This window comes from Pagrus pagrus (genome assembly GCF_965226575.1).
Source record: "Pagrus pagrus genome assembly, chromosome: 1".
NCBI classification, from domain to species: Eukaryota; Metazoa; Chordata; class Actinopteri; order Spariformes; family Sparidae; genus Pagrus; species Pagrus pagrus.
The window spans coordinates 5,155,620-5,176,321 of NC_140185.1; the positions used below are offsets into that span (position 1 = coordinate 5,155,620).

The 20,702-nt window shown below is 39.6% G+C and overlaps 2 protein-coding genes across 2 annotated transcripts; one reads left to right on the forward strand and one right to left on the reverse strand.

Moving 5' to 3' along the window:
• The first annotated feature begins 2,370 nt into the window (after window positions 1-2,370).
• Window positions 2,371-8,899, forward strand: cUnh16orf87 (chromosome Un C16orf87 homolog). The gene is made up of 4 exons (XM_084358112.1): window positions 2,371-2,670; window positions 4,410-4,509; window positions 6,989-7,168; window positions 8,346-8,899. The coding sequence occupies exons 1-4, from the start codon at window positions 2,605-2,607 to the stop codon at window positions 8,462-8,464; spliced, it is 465 nt and encodes a 154-aa protein (XP_084214238.1). The 5' UTR covers window positions 2,371-2,604; the 3' UTR covers window positions 8,465-8,899.
• Window positions 8,900-14,086: 5,187 nt separating this feature from the next.
• LOC311259141 (THAP domain-containing protein 6-like) lies at window positions 14,087-17,916 on the reverse strand. Its single transcript, XM_084356055.1, has 5 exons — window positions 17,790-17,916; window positions 17,003-17,195; window positions 15,297-15,410; window positions 14,798-15,008; window positions 14,087-14,547 (listed from the first exon to the last, which is right to left on the reverse strand). The coding sequence occupies exons 1-5, from the start codon at window positions 17,867-17,869 to the stop codon at window positions 14,513-14,515; spliced, it is 633 nt and encodes a 210-aa protein (XP_084212181.1). The 5' UTR covers window positions 17,870-17,916; the 3' UTR covers window positions 14,087-14,512.
• Window positions 17,917-20,702: the final 2,786 nt, after the last annotated feature.

The following is a 20,702-nucleotide window of genomic DNA, read 5'->3' on the forward strand; positions in this document are numbered from 1 at the left end:
AACATTTTTTCAATAAAAAAATCAGATCAGAAATTGTGTAGACATCTTTTAATGAGGTTTATTTTAGCTAGAAATGGCTGATTTCTGACTGAATATCTATGTAGGTACAGCGTACACAGGACCATTTTCAGCATGGCTGAAAACTAGAACTGATTAAAGAAGCAATAAAGTTGGCCTTTCTTAGGCTAGTTGAGTATCTGGAGCATCAGCATACGTGGATTTGGTAATAGTCTCAAAATGGCCAGAAAAAATATATAAAAAAGAACTCTTCTGAAACTTGTCATTTTATTCTTGTTATGAGAAATGAAGGCTATTCCATGTGAGATAATTACAAATAAACTCAAGACCTCATACAACATGGTGTGCCACTCCCTTCAAAGAAAAGTGCAAATTGGCTCTAAACAGAACAGAAAGACAAGTGGGAGTCACCCCATAACTGAGCAGGAGGACAAGTACATCAGAGTTTCTAGTCTGAGAAATGGAGGCCTCACAAGTCCTCAACCAGCAGCTTCATTAAATGGTACCTGCAAAGTCTCAGCGTCAACTGTGAAGAGGCGACTCCAGGATGAAAGAAAAAACCTTAGACTGACTAATAAAAGGGAAAGATTAAGTGAGCAACAAAATACACATTGGACAAAGTAAGACTGGAAAAGGACAAACCAAAGTCAGCCGGGTGAAGAAATGTGATGGTCTGGGGTTGCTATGGTGCTGATAACATGGGAGATTTGTACAGGGTTATAAGGAAGGCTGTCTATCCATTTTGCAACATCATGCCTTACCTATTGGACAGCACCTTACTGGAGCCATCTTCATCCTACAACAGCATAATGACCCAAAGCACAGCTCCAAACTATGAAGAACTATTTGTGGAAGAAGCGGTCAGCTGGTGTTCTGTCCCGGACAGTCACTGGATGTCAACTCTATTGAGCTGATGTAGCTTGACTGTATGGTATACAAGATGTGCCCATCAAGCCAAGGTGGCATTTTTTGGGAGAGCCCAAGTCTTTGAGTGATGCTAATCCTCAAGTGTTTCCCAAATTTTAGTGACATGAAACTTTGCACATAAGCATATGATTCCAAAAATTCCCAAACCAGAATATTACATATTTATCTCTCTCAGCCTTTTTGTTGACTTACTTGCACCAAACTTGTGTTAAGGAATGTATGTTGCAAAAAAATTGGTTTCAGCAGTCAATCAATAGGAGCCAGTGAGTTAGAAACGAAGTGACCTATCACATACATGTAACATTTCATCCAGTCTCAGAAGCATGTCGACTAAAGCATACTGCAGTTTGAATCTTTGAATTTCTGGAAAACTGACTACATAATGTGGAATGGGCTGAGCTCACTTCTCATAGTGAATTCTGACATACTGAGGGGAGAACAAATTTGGTACAAAGATGCAAATATGAAAAAAATGAGATCAATGTCAGCAGTAATGTTTTTGCATTAAATCTCTACTAAGTTTCTGGTCTGTTTCTCTTCTGTTCAGTTATGAACTATCCCACGTATTATTGTCACTCACGTGCATTCTCTGCATTTGAGAGAAAAATCAATACTTTCACATCTTTACATTTACTTCAATTCTTCTACTTAAAATATTTTTTATATTTATATTGGTATCCACATTGTACTCGGTTAACATGTCGTTCTTTCCCTTTTGAACCTCGAGGTTTACTTGTCCCAGGCCTGCTGGGGTTAATCAGAAAGCTTATCCCAAATCTTAAGATCTATGTTTCACTCTCATTAGCAGCACCTATGGTAATATGTGGTAATTGCAGGTGTGTAAATCACTTGTGTGGCATGGTGTGTAAATATGTATCAGATACAGTGGCCTTCATATTTCTTTGGAAAATGGCAACCTCACTATGACAACTGACAGGCTCCATTGAAATGATGAGAAAGCTTCGTTTGTCAGGTAGGCTGGTCGCGTGCCTCTCTGCTGCCCTCTGTAGGTGGAGGCAGCACCATACTGACACCATCAGATAGCAGCACACAGGTCCCACAGCAACCGCATTTCTTCACCTAAAATAAACATTTTAAAAAAATTTGACACCACATATTTATCATTACCAGAGTTTGTATGACGACACACGAAGTTTGAAATATTTTATGAAAAAGTATATCATTATTATTAATTATTCGAAAATATGATTTTGTTGCATACAGAGCTTTCTATAATTAGCATTGTAGCATCAAAGAACGAGGTCATATGACTATAATACAAAGTACACATTTCAAAATGTGCAAGAGAAATACTGATCATGAGGTTCCAGAGAATTTGTGACGACTTTTGTCACAGTTTCATATCCTCTATTTTTCCCAATGGACCTTGAATGCAACACAGCAGCAGAAGAGGTCTCCGTGCGCATGCTCGCAGATTTAGCCTTTAGTATACTGTAATGTGTGTGTGTGTGTGTGTGTGTATGTGTATGTGTGTGTGCTTCTAAAAGGTGTTTTGTCATTTAGCTGTATCGGTGTGTGTTTCTGCTTCCATGTGTTAGTGAAGCCCGGTGCACATTAATTTCTGTCCATGTATCGCAGAGGAAAGTTGTAACGCGAGCTACCGTAGAGCTGTCGGGGTGTCGCTGGAGGAAACCCACTATGTCGACAAATAAAACAAAGAAAGTCAAAATGGCTACTAAATCTTGTCCTGAATGCGACCAACAGGTGAGAATATAGATTTACATTCAGTTGTGAACATATTACTGTTTGTCTAGTTTACGTCCTGATCGTAATGTTACTGATAACCGTCATGGCACATTCACAGGCAGCTCTGGAGACTGATCTGGGGTCAGCGGCAGCTTTAATGCACACGTGTAAACAACTAAATCACATAATTCTGGTCAACAAGTTAACACTTATTATTGTGTTGAGCTCAGACAGCCTTCATGTGCTCTGAACTGTCCATGTGACACATTTACACCAGTTTCATCGCTTGATATTTAACACATGTAGAGCAGCAATAATGTTTTAGACAATTATACACTTGGTTGTACTTTTATAATCGCCTCCCTGATAACAGACACATAAACTGGTTTCACAAACATTCACGGATGGTATTCGTCATGAGCATTTCTCTACAGCTTACGTTGATGTCAGGGCTGTCATTATATTATGGCTCTGGGGATTTTAACCAGAAAGTGAATTACAGTACATTTAAAGCTCACACTTCCAAATTACCTCCAGAAAATACTCCACATGCCAGGGACCAGCATTTTCTTTGCTTTGAAGTGAATGCTTCAGTGTTTCGTCATTTAAAGGGAAACTCACATCACAGTATGTTTGTAGATGTTGACAAAGATTTGACAAACTGCCTCAGGTGATGTCACTGAGCTGCCACACCTCTGTAGCCTACTCTTCACCTCTTCTTGAGGATAGCCTACATTAGCCGCTACTAGCATTAAAACTGCCAGTATACACCTTCAAAACTGCTTGTCAGTTGATTAGCGTTGACTGACACACACACACACACACACACACACACACCTTTCTGCTGTTGGGATTGAGGGTGTGATGCTCTGTCTGTCCATTTCTGTCCTGAAACCCACAAACCAACATTCACACCCACTTCATGCTCAGGAAGGTCCGACACTGACACACTGCCTTCAGGAGAGACCACCTGAAAATATGAACTGTGAAGCGCCAGATCTGTACGATACCTACATGAAGACCCTTTATCACTGCCTTCAAGTGTGGCTGTATGATGGCCTTAATATGAACTAGCTTACCTTACCCTAACACACTGGAATGTCTTAATGGTTCTGTTTTAGGTCCAGTGGCAATGTGGGTAATGTAGACTCCAGGTTTTGACAAGGGAGAAGAATGCATGGAATAAAAGTGACAATATGCTGCATCCACTTTGTTCTTCTGGTGAGCGTGACAGTGTTATAGGAGTGCATTGCAAAACTGGTGGAACTCTGAAGTAAGCCGGCCTGCTGCACATCCTATTCTGCTCTGTGCCGGACTGTTGAAGTGCATCTCGATCGTCTCTGCTTCTCACAGCAGTAGGCTTTATGTTGTGTTCAGATTCATTCCTTCATGGTGAATCTCAGGTATTGTACTGTCTGTGTCATCTGTGTGCAGTTGATGTACTGTGTTGCACTATTGTGCTGTGACACATTGGTGAGATATGCTTATTTATTGATTTCTCATGAAATGGGTTAGTATTTGTGCGTGTGGGTAATGGATGAATCATATCCTGCTTCACTCTTATCCCATTAGCACTAGTCTTACAGGGCTAAAACTATATGAAATAGAACATTAGTTGCGTACTGAAACTCCAGGTCTAATAAGTATATGTCTGTTTTGTTAAAAAAGAAAGTTAAATTGTGTGTGTGTGTGTGTGTGTGTACACACGTGTAACAGTAACTAAATCTTTTGTATGTTTCCTGTTGGTTTCTCTCTAGATTCCAGTAGCGTGCAAATCCTGTCCATGTGGTTATGTGTTCATTAGCAGAAAACTCCTAAATGCCAAATTAAATGAGCGGTCTTCTCCAGCCATAGCAGGTAAGGTTAAGCTTGTATAAAGCTAATGAATTATACCTGAAAATGTAGTTGGGCCTTGGGTTTAATGCTAACTTGATTCTTCTACATGCGTGTTGAGCAAAGTGATATTCATTCTGCCACACCTGCATCTCTGACTGTAAGACTCTCTGAGCTTACAAGCCTGTTCTACTTGTTATATACTTGCCTTCACCCACCTTGTCATTATATCCACATTACTAATGATCATTTGCCTAAAATTTCATCATATTAATATTTTGTCAAAATACCTACTGTAGTAATTCCTACAATACTGTCACAGTATCGAAGTTGAATTATACCATCAACAATATTGTGATATTTGACTTTTTTGCCCAGTCCTAGCATGCAGAAGTGCTTTTGAGGAGATTTCAGAATGTTGATATATATTTTGTATTTCCTGACATAGCTCAAAAATATGGCACTAAAATGTTATGGGCAGCTGTAGCCTGACTCGGGAAGGTTGTGGGATATGGAAACTGAAACATTACACGAACACACACCAAGCACCACACGTCCCCTCCGCTTCACAATATAAGTTCCTGCTTCCTACTCACACATATGGTAAAATGTAACCAAGTCATTATTAGACCATCAGGATGTGTAGCAACCAGTATAATATATAAATGCCTGTAACTTAAACTCATTTTTACCAAAAAAAATGCAGTTATTATCAGTAATCGGTAAAGTCAGACATTGATAAAATGTTAGACATTAATACAAGATGACAGTAATACAACACAAGTTGCAACATATGACTCAGTGAGAGATAGTGTCCTTAATCAAGTTTCCAATGTCCATCGTTAAGTGCCTTAAGGAACTGAGAGCAGGAGCATCTCTACTAGTAAGGACGTCTGCGAGTTGCTCGTTTGTGGTGAACCAGAGTAATTGCTTAATCTTTTGCGTTCTTTGATGTTCCTTATTTCTAGACGTTATCTGTTCTCAGGTACTGACTTTGTGGACTTTAGTGCATCAACCAGTGAATGATTGTATGTCCAGGTTATTGGTGTAGCGTGTTCAGTGTCACTGGTAGTCAGTTCAGAGAGGAGTGTAGCCAGAAAGATGGCGTTATCAATTCCATCCTACATTGCCAACATTTCACCTGTAAGTGTACATTTCACCTGTAAGTGTACAGGTAAGTGTTTCACTTGCTCATCTTTCTTAAGTTCTGTAACTTTGGTCCACATTGTGAAATCATTCTTCCAACTTCAAAGCCTGGTGGGATGCTGTAGTTGCGGACCATCCTCTACTATCAATGCTACGTGACGAGAAAACAATAATTTAAAGTTGTGCGACAGCGGCTTTAATGGCAACCGTCATGTTCACCACAAACAGACACCAAGCACCACCTGTGACTTCACGATAAAAGTTCCCACTTCCTACTTACATGCATATGGTAACATGTATAATCTCACACAAGTCGTTATAAGACCAGCGTGATGTATAGTAACCAGTACAATGTATAACTGCCTGTAACTTAACAGCTTGTAGCAGGTGACAGTTTTTATGTCAATCAAAGAAATATGGGTCATTTCATAACAACTCATTTCCCAGGACTTCTCACTTCATGTCTTGGGTTTTTTTGAAAACATTCATGTGAAAACTTCTACTACATTAATGCAACCTTGCAAAGCAAATAGCTGCATAAGTCCAGAGTTATGACATTTGGTATCCAAACATTCAAGGGTTAATGCACTGTGACATCTTAATATTCAGCAAAAACTTTATTCAGTGCAACAGCTCTGGAACAACAGCTTGACTGCAGCGGAGGCATAACATTGTGATGTGATAGTTTTAGTCTTAACGTAACATGAGTAAATAGATGACATTTCACTCTCTACGTGTGTCTTGAGCAGATTTCTGCAATCATTATTACACAGCAGCTGGAAAGTCTTCACACATTGAAGCCGCTCTCAATTGTTGTATGTGCACTTCTGAAAGCCTGGTTCTCTTTCTAAAAAGTGTTGAGTCCTTGAATTTGAGGGAATTGAGCATGGAAAGTGAATTGTTTTGTTTAAAAAGGTGTGAGAACCCAATGAATAAATGTTGCAAATTATCTTTAGGGTTTCTTGAATGTTCAGTGCAAATTTCAGCCCAATTTAAAATTAGCAATCATTGAGGCTTACAGTGAACAACAAAGACTCAAGAAAATGACAAAATGTAGCTGAGGGGCCAACATGCCCCATGTTTTGCAACATGCATAACTAAAAAAGTAATTGGAGTTGAGCTATAGGACTGTGCTAAATCTATTCAGTTTATTACATTTTAGCCTACAAAGCTCTGATTGGCTGAGGCTATGTTTCTGATTGTTTCTGATAGTTTCTAATTCACTCATTGGTCAATAAGCACAATATCAGACCTATTTGATTCACTGAACAAGTCAGAGACATCCTGGCCTGGGCCCAGCCCAGCATACCAATCATGATGATAAATTTTTTTTTAACATCCATGTTTTCTGCTCCAGACAAGCTGGATTTTAAGCGGAGAAGGACAGAGCGCATCCGCAGAGAGAGGATTGACTCTTCCTTAACCAGTGACATGGAAAACAGGAGAAGATCCCGGGCCAATAGCCAAACAGATCCCATCCGGAGAGGACGGGGCAGACCAAAAACAGTGGGGCTGAAGAAACAGGAAGAGGAAAAAGGTAAAGTACTCATAACTTAAGGTCTTTTTATAAAGTTTTTCTTTATCTATATTGAATGGACCAGACTACAAAACAGCAATCATTTTGTCTTTTTCTTTGACCCAAGAAGACACAACAGTTCTCTGTGAGCTACTTGTATAATAATTTATTACACCTGTCCACTTAATTTGTCCATATCTGATTATGATAACAAAGGCAATTTTAGTTTATTTTTATTTAAGAGTTTGGGATCCTGTTGGAGTAGAACATGGAGCTGTTTCCACACAGGTTGTGAAACAACTTTTTAACTTGAAGACAGTTTTTGTATTTGTCTGTAGCTTTACCTGTATGTCCTCAGTCTTAGCAGTATGTAAAATACCTCTTGATTGTTCTGATTCAGACTGCTGAAGGCAAATAAGCTTTGGATAAACTTTGAGATATACTTTTGCACAAGATGAGAACTGTAGTCTAGATTTTGTCCCCATCATTTACATTGAAATCACATTATTAGGAAGGAATCTCTTACTGGCCAATATGAACTAGAGGAATTATTACAGCAAGCACAAATTTAACTTGATGATGTTACACTAGATGGATAGCAGTAGCCCATGGTGGAGATGTAGCCTGTAGTCGTGGCAGTGACCTGCCACTTCCCATTCAAAACACAGAACCGAGACATCACCGGGTCACCACTCACTGTCTGAAAGCACCTCAGATCTGTGTGATTGTGTGGGAGTTGAGCTGTAACTTGGTACACATGAGTTGCTTCATGCAAGTTAGTAACATTGTAGAGTTGAGATCAAACTCAAAATGTATACCTGCTTGTATTGCTTCTCCTGCTTCTCCTACTGTGCAGGTCGAGGTGAAGTCTGAACAAGTGAGTCTTGAGTCTTTTGTGGAAGATAAAAGGCTGAAAAAATACATTAAAAACAAAATCCCTGGTGGGACCTAACAGTAGAAATGCGGAATTTATCAAGTAACATTAACAGCTTATTTGAAAGAAATGTTTTTGAAAAAATACATTGATATAAGAAAAACCTATATGCCATGGTGGCAATTTTTTACCTGCCACAACCAACATTTGCTTCCTGTCTCACCCTCCACACCACCCAGATGGGGCGAGCATCAGTACCATTAAATACTGTATTTGCCAAATGAGTTGTCAGTGATCGACTGTGTTTTTTTATTGTGTTCACAGAGAAACAGGAGAAGGAAGTGGATATTTATGCAAGTCTCTCTGATGAGAAGGCCTTTGTGTTTTCTGTGGCCTTGGCTGAGATCAACCGCAAGATTCTGGGTCAACGACTCATCTTATAGATTAAAGCCTGAATAAAAAGCACACACACAGAGAACCTATCATGGAAGAACTTTCAAAAAGCAAGAGGATGACCAAAGAAGGCAGAAATGGCTGCAGCTGAACTTTGACTGAGACTCTCAAAACTGCTGAAGCTTCGGACTGAAGGCGAGGGTGTTGTCATTGAAAGAAATCCCAGCTCTTAACACCTTGAATGATACACCCACAACAGACATGCAAACACATGTTGCTGGACTAAAAGCTAGACTACACTTTATGTGTTGTAATGACATAGAGTGTTGTTGATAGAGCCAGGGAAAGGGGGGTATTGATGGCATTTCCCACCTGAGATACATACATCTGTATAAATCCACACCGTACTGTATTTTAAAGGCCTTTAATTTTAAATGAATGGAATTTAGGAGAGTAAGAAACTAAATAAATACTACATTCACTCATTTGAAGTAAACTGTATTATCAAGTGCACATCTTCAGTTGACTTCATGTTAATGGCGGAATCTGTCTGTTCTACACCTCTATTCATTGTTTTATTTTTGTTTTTATAAACTGAAGATGAAGGCTGTGTGATTGAGACTGAAGCTCAGCAGAAAACCAGAAGTCTAAAATGGAATGAAATTGTTTTCTTGGATTGCCGTTGTTTCTATAAGTAATGTTCAAACTTTCCTAGAATCATACAGGAAGTCAGACACATTTATAACATTGTGAGGTGCAGCTGATGTAGTGACTAAGTTTTCTTCCAACAGTCTGATCTTATCAATCTGTCCAACCTTTATTCAGTCAGCAATTATTGTTGGTAAATTAATGTTCTGTTTGATGAGCCATAGCAAAAATACCATCATTGCATACTGTGATAAAATCACAATATATACAGTATATACTGTTTGTCTAACAGCAATTATTCTTATTTAACAATTTACATAGACATTTTTACATGGTAAAGACACTTTTCACCCAAAATATCAGACTGTCCGGCCTCTAACAGTCTTCTTTATAGATTCTATTTTAAAAAATCATCCTCTGGTCAGCAGAGGGTTCCTGTTACTTCCCAATAATAAAACCAATTAATTACGGTTACAATTACAGTCTCTTAAAACTGGGGTTGGTAATTCTGTTCAGAAGCATTTCTTTTTAATTATATTTGGAGAAAATCTCTTAAAGCAACACTAGGTAGTTTGGACTCATTACTACCCCCAGCTGGTTGAGAAGCGCAATTATCTGTTACCAGTGTTGTAAATACTGTAGCTGTATGAGCATTCCTGGGGAAAATGAATACACGTGAATTTGTTGACAGAGCCGGCGAATCAGGAAGCCTCGTTTGGAAACATGTCCACAGACAAGGTAAAGTAGCACGTTACACTATATTTACAAAATATCATTACATTGTACCAATGAACACCACATAACAACAAATCAACTCAAAGTAAAAGTCGGTAAGATACTAAATATGTATGTAATATATGAAATATACAAATCCAGCAGCATCACGAATAAACGTGTGACTTGTGACGTATGCCGTAAAGCAGGTTGCACTAGATGCCTTTACATCAGAAAGGTTCCTACCCGCTCTGGGAAGTTACACAGTGCGGTTTCTGCCAGCGCGACCCCCCTCAGGCTGCAGAGACGTCACCATTCATCCTATTAACCATTTCTCTACCAGTTAAGAAAGAAAGAAAGAAAGAGTTAAGAAACATTATTTTAAGGTCGAAAAACTACCAAGTGTTAACATCCAGATAGCAATCAAAATATAAAATGTAAATATATTTTAAAAAAGGGGGGAAATCCATGGCCTGTGGCAGCGACAGGGCTTTAATTACTTCATCCAATCAATTTTTAGCAGCCTGAAGATATTGTATGGACAGCCTTACTGTCAATCAATCTGTCCTTACCTGCCCACCCTGCGCTGACTCCTCCCAGCACTCATTACTCGTGACCGGAGTCTCTGCACCGCACTGCTGCAGCTTTAACGGAGTGAGCTCACTGTTTACAGACAACAATGTCAGATAAAGTACAGCCACACTAGCATTAGCAGCTGTACCTACAGCAGCTTGTACTGCCAACCAGAGCAAGAAAAGAAAGACAGAACTGGAGAAGGCTACAAACAAAAAGAAGTTGGAGAGTTGGAGATCTCAAGAGGTGAAACGAGAGTCAACATTGGAGTGGCTGTTCAACGATGGAGACGACTGATGGAGTCGAAGGCCTGAACACGGACGCCATGATAGCTGTGTCTCTGTAGGACAGGTAAAGAGCTGGTTTGTTTTGGTTGGGGAAATGTATTATTACTCTGCATTATGTAGTCAACGTAGCTAACATTAGCTCCATATGTTTTAGCCCAACACTAACATCGTTAGCATCGTCAGCTTGTAGCCAACGTTAGCTAGCCAACTATGATAGCATACTGCCATATGAGAAATATTTACATGTCATAGACATAATAAAGAGTAGACGCCGCATCGACCGCTACTGCCTATTGGCGCTGACGAGTCATGGGGCCGCCATCTTGGACCGGTCACCCGCTCCACTCAGTGTAATTTGTTTGGCAGGCGCAATGAAGTGTCAGTGCATTTAATCATAATTCACTGAATACTAAACTGATTTTCGGTTCGGCATATTTTAATATTCATAGTGGGCTTAAAAGTAATAGAATATTCTGATATATGATATATGTGATGTATGATAGGTATTATATATGATAGAGAAGCAAAAGCAGATAGTGGCAGTAAAGTACTACTCAGCTATTTTAAAGGAATAGTTCACTCTAGAACCAAATTCAGTCATTATCGACTCACTCTCATGTTAATGAGAAATCCGGTGTAATTTCTTATTCCTCTATTCCTAGTTTATTATACCGTCCTGCAGCAAAAATCCATATAACGGGGGTCAATGGTGCCCGAGACGAAAAGGTCCATAAAACTACACAAAAACGTTGTAATATTCCTCCATACTGCTCGTCTGCTGCAATCCAAGTGTCCTGAAGTGGCGACATCCAGAGTTTACTCAAAACGACGTCATTTAGTACATTTTTATAGCCTAAACAGTCACTCTACTATGTTTGCCTGGAGGCACGCTCGCGCGTGCATGCAAGTCTCCCTCGCACCCGCTCGCATTACGGAAGCCGCGCCAGACAAGATCAACGAGAACTTGCGATAGATACAGACCGGTATTTACATCCTGCTGTGAGCGACCGAGCAACACACAAACACAAGAGGGATCTGCCTGCACTAGTGATTTGAAACTTTGAAAGAAAAAAGAAAAATGTCCGAGGACGTCAGCTTCTGAGCGGGTGCGAGGGAGACTTGCGTGCACGCGTGAGCTTGCCTCTAGGTTAAACACAAGAACATGACACCCCCCTCGCCCCAAACCATATTTACACATGTACAAAGTTGCTCATGAAAGTTTTACATGAGCTAAAACCCCTGAAAGAGGTATGTTTTGCAGAGCTTCTTTCTCGTGCTCCCTTTATGCAGGTCAAGAGAGGTGAGTTTGGCAATGTGGTGCAGCCCTATCTTAAGAAACACAGACACAACCAATGACAACAAGTTGGAATGATGGTTGACGATGCCAAACTGTGTCTCCTCAATGTGTTCCCCAAGCAGAAAAACATCCTCCGTTCAGGGCTAGAAGGTGGTAGCTCTTGTCAAATGATGATGGTACAGCATCTCTGACCAAGCTCGCACGGCACACATCACAGGAAAGCTTTCACAGAATCTGCCGGACTACAAATCCTGCTATGTAGACCAGAGCATTTTCCACCAGACCACCAAACCGAGTGGGAAGATAGCTGTGGTCACACACAACGGCCGAAATGTTGGCGAGTGGAGATGGGTGCTCTTCAGCAGTTTCAGCAGAGGACATCTCTACAGCAGACAGGAACACAGTGTCATCTTGGGCTGCCACATTGTCTGTCTCACTAGGTGAGACACCACACCGAACCATCAGACAGCGGAAGATGCAGATGGATTGTTATTCCAGCCACCTTATATGGAAAACAGGCACACAATACATACATTACTCACAAGACATAACATATAAAGATATTCATTAAGTATATTTTCAGAACGCTCAGACGCTCTGTTTAAATTAAATAGGAGCTCCAGGTGATCCTGGCTGAACCTGTAGGTGAGGACATACTGCTGAACTTGGAGCAGTTCAGGAATCATCAGCATCAACTTGTTGATGTTAATGACAAATCCGATGACAGACAAGTACCTGCAAAAGAAAAAAGTTTTATTACTCTGATCGTGGCAAAACAAGACACCCCAAGAAAGCACCATATAATTTTGTTCATTCAAAGCAGTAAAGTGAATTTTCCATCACATCCATCGATAATGTGTAATCACCAATTCTTGAGTGCCTGTCACAGGGGTGCAAACTCGCAGAGAATGAAAATGGTAAACAGCTACCAGGGCGGATAGATAATTAGTTTGCATCCATGTTTTTAGGAATCAGTTTCTTGTTTAACTTATAAAGTATATTTGTAGGACACTTAGCTAACTAGGAACAATGTAATTGCAGAACTGGGAGAACTTGAGAACAAGAACACATGCAATACATACCATTTTGACACCTACATGTACTTGATATGTTGTGTAATACATACAATTTAGAAGCATCTGGGACCTGAAACACACTGAATACAAGACAATTCCGACAAACAAAACTGAACACTGAAAAACATTGAAATAAAAGAGCATCATGTTAGCATACATTCTGTTATGACACTTGTGTGGGACTGAATACAAAACAATTTGAACAGAGACAAAACTAAAGGAAAAAAAATTGCAACAGTAGCATCATATGAACCTGATGCAGAGAACGGAGCATCTTAGGAACTCGATGCATAAGGGAACAGAGTATCATTGAACTCTTGTCATGAACTTTTCATGCATGAATAACAAGCACTATTTTAATAGACCTCTTAGATCGGTGAAGGGGTGTTTATCTTTTGTCACCAAAGTAAGCAAGTACTCCCTCCCAAAAATGCTTTCCTCTCCATCCAATTCAAAGCACCCAAGGGTTTCATTAGGTATCAGATAGTTGAAATCAATACTCATCTTTTCAAAATATACAGAGAACAGAGTACTTATTTCTAAACTGTATGTTCAATGTGTAAACATGCAAGTATTAATATTTGCTTGACTTCCTTCTCTCCATAGGCCTGCTTTGTTCTACAGCAAATTTCACACAGAGCTTTACCACTCTAAAATTTGTGAAGGTATGTATAAGGTTATGTATGAACTTTTGTATTTATGAAGAATATGCAATATCATGGTTTATGACAATATTTGCATGTTGAATTTAGAGACAGTCAGAATTATCAACGAATTGTTCCTGATGCTCAAATCAAATTTTACACAATCACTAATTGTATTACCTCAATGAATTCTGTCGTTGCCTCACAGTCTTTAAACTGAGTACCCAAGATCCCTCATTGTGCGGAGAGCCACAAACACGGAGCGAGTCAGTGTTTGTGCAGCCAGGGACACCCTCATGTTGTGGTTCTCAAAGTAGACATGTTTGTCTAATTTTATTGGCAGCATGCAGTCCATCTTTTTTTTGCACATCATTGAGATGATTGATGCCAACTTCAGCATGTGGCATGTGTTCATCATTACAAATACTTTCTCACCAGTCACCGGATGCTGGAAACTGGTTTAAAGCGGCTCTCGTGGGTTTCCCTTCAGCTCACACCCAAGTTGGTTGCACATGCTGACGTTGGAGGCATGCCCATCCATTGTTACACATACCACCCGAATGCCCCGTGCATGCAGCTCTTCCAAAGCATGACTGAGAAGGACCCTTTGTGTTTCTGGTGACAGAGTCTTTGTGAGGTAGTATGCAATAGGAGCCTTCCAATGTCCTTGTAGGCCAACCACCATGAACACAAGAGCCTCAGAAGCAACATCAGTCTCACTGTTTCCATCACCCATGTCTACAAAACCAGCCATTGACATGTTTTCTGATGGCCATGGCATCCAATATGAGTGCAACACATCCATATTTAGCCTGGTCTTCCTGGCATCTTCTCTCCAGCATATCCAGCATCATCTTGTTCAGGCCAGGCTTGTCATCCACCGACCACAGCCACCTGTAAATAAATATTGAGAAGTAGCTATTTAACGTATTTGCATCAGTAATTTCCAAAAATTCTATCGGACAACATTAAGACTACCTTTGTAATGTACTGTATGTGGATATGGGAAGGGAAAATGTCAAGTCTCTCTGAGGTATTTGTATGCCTTTTTCACCATGTAGATGGAGTTAGTAAAAGGAAGGAGTTTAATAAAGAGTGTAAGAATAAGATGTACATGAATTTCAAAGTGCTAATTTCGTCTTACCTGAGTAGAATTCAAGCCTCTCTTTGAGCTCTTCATTAATGAGGTTATTTTCTCTCAAATCCCCCAAAAGACTCTTCACTGTGGTCTTTGCCCTCTTTTCTCCGGCCATGGCGTTCTTCTTCTCTCGCTCCAGACTTTCCACTCTTGCTAAGGCTTCATTGAGTCTGGCCTTAAGAGAGGTAGGAGGAGCAGGCAATACATAGCCATGATCCTAGTAGAAAGAGGGATGAACATGGTTTGAGTGATGTTTCACTTCACACACATCACTTTGACACCACTAGAGTATGGCCCACATTCTTTCTTATAGTCATCACCTGTCAAAGCCACTGCCAGCACCGTGTGTGTGTGTGTGTGTGCCAGGAATGCATGTTCAATATGTCTTCAATTGTGTGTGTATGGGTTTATTTGTGAGTGTGTTTAATATGAGTGGCAGCAAAAAAGTGAGATTTTAATATGTCGAGGACCATTATGATATGATGTTTAAAATAGAAATACTCACATCATTAGGCTGAGGTTGTGGGTGAGAGTTTGCAGTTTCTGGGGCATCCTGAGAGGCCACAGACAGGCTCTCTTCAGCTCTTCTGGAAGTAGACATAGTCCTGCCCTTTTCCGGCTTAAAGCATAACTACCGTTTTTTACAACCTGGACCTTATTTCTAGCAAAATATATTATCATTTACTCACCCAGATAACTTTGGTGTCATTTGGAGTCGTTCGGACGAAATTAGATCCAGTGTAGCGCCGGTATATCCATATAATGCGAGTGACGGGGCACCGAAACACAGCCTCTATATAACGCATTATCTGCCACGAAACTAGTTCATTTCACCAATATTTTGTTACGATACCCTAGTGCTATTCCCCTCTGAGTCCGGGCTCGTCTGTTGTCAACATCCAGGGTCTGTAGGTTGACCTACTACCTCTGACCTGGAAGATGTCATCTCTGAGCTGCGCGCGCACCCGCGACAGCCGGCTTGTTTACCTGTAGCTGCTACTGCTAGTTTGACCCCGGATGTTGATAACAGAGGAGCCCGGACTCAGAGGGGAATAGCACTAGCATATCGTAACAAAATATTGGTGAAATGAACTAGTTTCGTGGCAGATAATGCTCATAAAGGCTGCGCTTCGGTGCCCCGTCACTCGCATTATATGGATATACCGGCGCTACACTGGATCTAATTTCGTCCGAACGACTTCAAATGACACCAAAGTTATCTGGGTGAGTAAATGATCATATATTTTGCTAGAAATAAGGTCCAGGTTGTAAAAAACGGTAGTTATCCTTTAAATGAAGAAGCATAATACTTGAAAAGGATATACAGTATATATATATATATATATATATATATATATATACAATTTTTTTTTGTGGAACCTTTCAAAAAACTGTCGTTGGACAAGGGAACTTATTAAAATATTTGATGAAGCAGGTCTTCGATGTATATACAGTATATAAATAAACTATCTTGTAATGTTGGACAAATTAAGATATTATTTGAAAAATATAAACAAAATTGGGCAGAAGAAATTCTGCACAAACCCAAACTAAGAGTATATAGCTTGATAAAGTTTGTTTACCAACCGGAGCCTTGTGTCACCCTTAACCTAACCAGAGCGCAGAGGTCTGTCTGTGCCCAGCTGAGATGTGGTATCTTGCCTCTCGCGGTTGAAACGGGACGTTTCCATTCAATCCCAGAGGAGAATAGAAAGTGTCACCTGTGTGACCTGAGAGAGTTGGAAAATGAAATGCATTTTTTGTTTTACTGTCCTTTTTACCATAAATGTAGACATAAGCTCTTTCTTAAAATGACCGCGGAATGTCCTGATTTGTTTTCTGTGTCTGATGACTGTAGACTAACATACCTGTTTAGTGAAAAAGTGTTTTATTTAGCTCAATATGTGTTGAATGCTTACCAACAGTGCATGGGTGCGCTTTATGTTTGATTGTGGATTTTGCTTTCTGATGACTGTTGATCCCTGATTAATGTATGTGGTTGATGTTCTTTTGTTTATTGTTCTTTATTTCTTATGGTGTGTCTTGTAAGCCCATGAGGGCTGGGCACCTCTTTGGTGTATGACACCGTGAAAATAAAATACATACATACATACATACAGTATACAGGGATAAGTATCTCACCCTGCCCTGTGATTGATAATAGAATATTTACATTTATGAATGCTAATAGCCTTATGACTATACACCTACTCTTTGGAGGTGAACCGGGAAGCTGAAGATGGATGGAATAACACCATCTCTGAGTCGGACAATCTGACCTGTCCTATCAAAATCGTCCTGCTTAAAATGCTTACTGCAAAACACAGATGAATCACTTGCAGTGAATCCTTCCCTCCTCAAAGCCACTTCCCACTTCTTCCTCACATCTTTGTCTTTGGGAAACCTTCAAAATGAAAATGGGAGATTTGGGAGAGTCTACAGAGTTCTATTTTCTATCTTCCTATTTTCTTCCTATTTCCTATTATTCCTATTTACTACTTCTTCCTATTTTCTTCCTTAGAATTTCTTAGAACCTTTCTTCAACATAACTCCTATTTTGATGCATATCTGTTGATAATGACCCAAAGCTGCTGAAATTGTGAGTAAGCTTGTTTGCAAACTATTCTACAGTCAGATGTTCTGTTGTCTGTATTTTTAAGTAAGTGGGGTGGGTATGAGACATGAGAGGTATCTTACTTTTGTTAGGGTGAAAGAATTACATGTGAATAATACAGTCTGTGCCAAATTTGCTGTTCAATGTTATACCAGTAATATTTGTTTTATTTCTACAATAGCATTCTTGTGTCAGTTGTAATCTAAGTCAGTGTTATGGAATATATGATTTATAAAGTCTCAGTTAGCCTTCATAGCCGGGTGAACACCGGCACTAAACATAGCCTAGCTAATGTTAGCTGGCTACGATTTCGCTGGTGGACATAAATACAGTACAGTAATATTCTATTTACAAAATACAACCAATAATAATGTTCAATCTTACTTGTGAAAAGTAATCCCCCGAGCCCTGTTTTCAATAGTCCACCGATTTGAACAGGAATACGCCGCACAGTGCTCAGGCATCTTGTATCTTCTGCTGCTTTGGTTTATGTCTATGGGTAGGATGACCGGTTCAAGATGGCGGCCGCATTTCTTGCGCCCCAGCAGCCAATGCGGCGTCTACTCTTTATTATGCCTATGTTTACATGTAACGTCACCGTTTACACGCAGGCCAATGTTTACATGTACTGTTGATCTAATCCATATACAACCCCTGGCAAAAATTGTGGAATCACCACTGTTGGAGGATGCTCATTCAATTGTTTAATTTTGTAGAAAAAAAGCAAATCACAGACATGCCACAAAACTATTTTTATTCAAAATGCCAACTCTCTGGCAGGGTGATTCCATAACATTTTCCTCAGAATTGAGTGATTCCATATTTTTTTCCTCTGCTTGATCTAAAAAGCAATAGTGACTGACAACAACAATTTTCTTTCTTTCTTTTTTAAAATGTTTCTTAAAGCCAGAAGGTTGGCATTTTGAATAAAAATAGTTTTGTGGCATGTCTGTGATTTGCTTTTTTTTTCTACAAAATTAAACAATTGAATGAGCATCCTCCAAGAGTGGTGATTCCATATTTTTTGCCAGGGGTTGTAGCAGTGTTCACACATGCACTGCTACCCTGGCCTGTTTGGACATTAGCCAGACATATGTATGTATGTGAGGGGCGGACTAATTCTTGTGTGCTACACGTGTGAAAGGCCAAGTCCACTGTTTGGAGGTCCTGGGAAGATTACATATATCTGTGAATATAGTTTGTATTGTAGTTGTAAGCAGATTTTGTTAGATGGCATTTATGTGACGTTCGTTCATATAGTCTTTGAACTATGATGCAGGTAGCAACATGGATCAGACCACTGTTATTCATGTAATATGTGTCTTTGATGGATACATTTCATACATACATGTGTCCTTCTTTCATATCATGTTGGTTTGCTTTATGTGCATGAATGTGCTCCTTAGCAGAGATACAATACGAAAAGGAATGGCATCAGTTCATTAGCTGCACCAGGAAAATGCTTCAAGTACTGGTCCTAGCAGTCACATGTTAGCCTACTGCTTGAGACTATTGCATATTAGTAAGACATTTTTTAAGAAAATAGACTTTGCATTGCAATTCATGATCTGACTGTCAGCTGACCACAGTAGAATGTCGGAAACGCAGACCATAATTGCTGCACACAATGCACCCACCAACCCCTTCAAATAACCGCTTGCTACCCACCACATAAGTTTCCCATCACCCACCTCACCCCAGACATCTATTATTACTTTTTTTTTTTTTTTTTTTTTTACACATAGCATCAGTCTTGTGTTGTCTTTGAGAGAATCAATGACATTTTTATGCCCCATAAACACATTCAGATGTGACTTTATGTCCCAGAAATACATTTCCGGGACACAGTTCTCCATCCTTATCCAGTTTCCTGTAATTATCATTTTTGCAGAGATGATGACTTTTCAGTCACAGGAGTTGAGGAGTTGGACAAGTAATGTAACGGGACGGAGGAGTGTGACACCCCCGACATCAGCAGCCTAAGCTGTTTGCCAACACTGATCTGTCTGTATAACCAGTCAAGAAACCTCTGGACGTCCTTCCTGTGTATAGTTGTTTATGCTAATTGTACTGTATATTGTCTAAACGATAAAAGGTATACTATTTTTGTAGTGCTATTTATTTACGTGTTCCAAAAAATTTAATAAACAAGGTACCTAATTCACTTGTTATTATTAGTGCATCATTTAAAGTGTAAGAACTGTAATGGGATGGTTGTTTATGCTGGAAGTGTGAAGAAAAGGCATTCATCATTTTTACGACTTTATTCAAACAAGTTAGAGATCATGCAAAACAAGGAGTAAATACAGAATGACAAATAAACAGGTGTCAGGCAGAGTTCCAGCACTTGATGTGATTGCTCCAAACATAGTCCTTGAATTCTGGCCTGTAGAGCAACAGATGAGCAACATGATGAGGTATTTTTATGGAACAGAGCTCGACTGTCCTCAGCATACTGTGAACAATATACACTTTCAACGGTCAATACTTTGGACATTCCTGTACAAAACTGTACAGATGTCCCAGTTAATATAACATGTTTTTGAAGTACCAGCCCTTTATCGGTCTTTACATTTTTCTACTTACTGTGTTTATTGTTATGCACCAAAACACAAATTCAAATGGTGAAAAAAAAAATGTGGACATGTGTGTCCAAGTTACATGCCTGGTCAATATACTGTACAAACACAAATAGTTGTAGGTGACGTTTATCAGGAAAAAAAACACCAGTAATGTTCTACGCCGGATGCTGACCTGCTCATGTGCAATCCTTTGAGCTTGAAGATCTTCTAGTCGACGTATTAACACCTGCTCCTTGACCTGTCATAGTCAACTATGCTCTCATCGTGGAAGCTCTAACATGCAAAACATTGTCTCATCATGAGTCCAATACAATGTTCAGTATCTGTGAATCACTGAGGGTAACAAAAATAACTGGTTGTAACTGCTGATCTACTTGTATTCTGCATAAGCTTTGCTCATCTCATGTTTATCTGAAGGGATTTTATAGGTCTGTAGTCTGTTCAGAGGTCAAAGAGTGCTTAACCAACGATTTCTGCACATGGAGCTCAGAACATTCTGTTGCACAAAGTAGTTTCAAAGGAGCAATTTATGACACATGGCCAGAATTTTAGTTTAAAACATTCAAAAAAAGGAACAAACATTATCAACCTCGACATATTGACATTATGTTAAAAATGTCCATGTATTGTTTTGTTGAGCTGTCTACTGAAGTAAGCATGCTTACTAGCTAGCCCTGGTCATCCTGTCTCCTAATACCACTTTGTGCCCAAGAGG

Bases quoted from the DNA above. Each gene is read 5' to 3' on its own strand.
- cUnh16orf87 (XM_084358112.1), top strand. From the start codon at position 2,605: ATGTCGACAAATAAAACAAAGAAAGTCAAAATGGCTACTAAATCTTGT. The intron at 2,671-4,409 runs GTGAGAATATAG...GTTTCTCTCTAG, and splicing joins GTCCTGAATGCGACCAACAG to ATTCCAGTAGCGTGCAAATC. The intron at 4,510-6,988 runs GTAAGGTTAAGC...TTTCTGCTCCAG, and splicing joins GTCTTCTCCAGCCATAGCAG to ACAAGCTGGATTTTAAGCGG.
- LOC311259141 (XM_084356055.1), bottom strand. From the start codon at position 17,869: ATGCCTGAGCACTGTGCGGCGTATTCCTGTTCAAATCGGTGGACTATT. The intron at 15,009-15,296 runs GTGAGTATTTCT...TCTTTCTACTAG, and splicing joins CACAACCTCAGCCTAATGAT to GATCATGGCTATGTATTGCC. The intron at 14,548-14,797 runs GTAAGACGAAAT...ATTTATTTACAG, and splicing joins GAGGCTTGAATTCTACTCAG to GTGGCTGTGGTCGGTGGATG.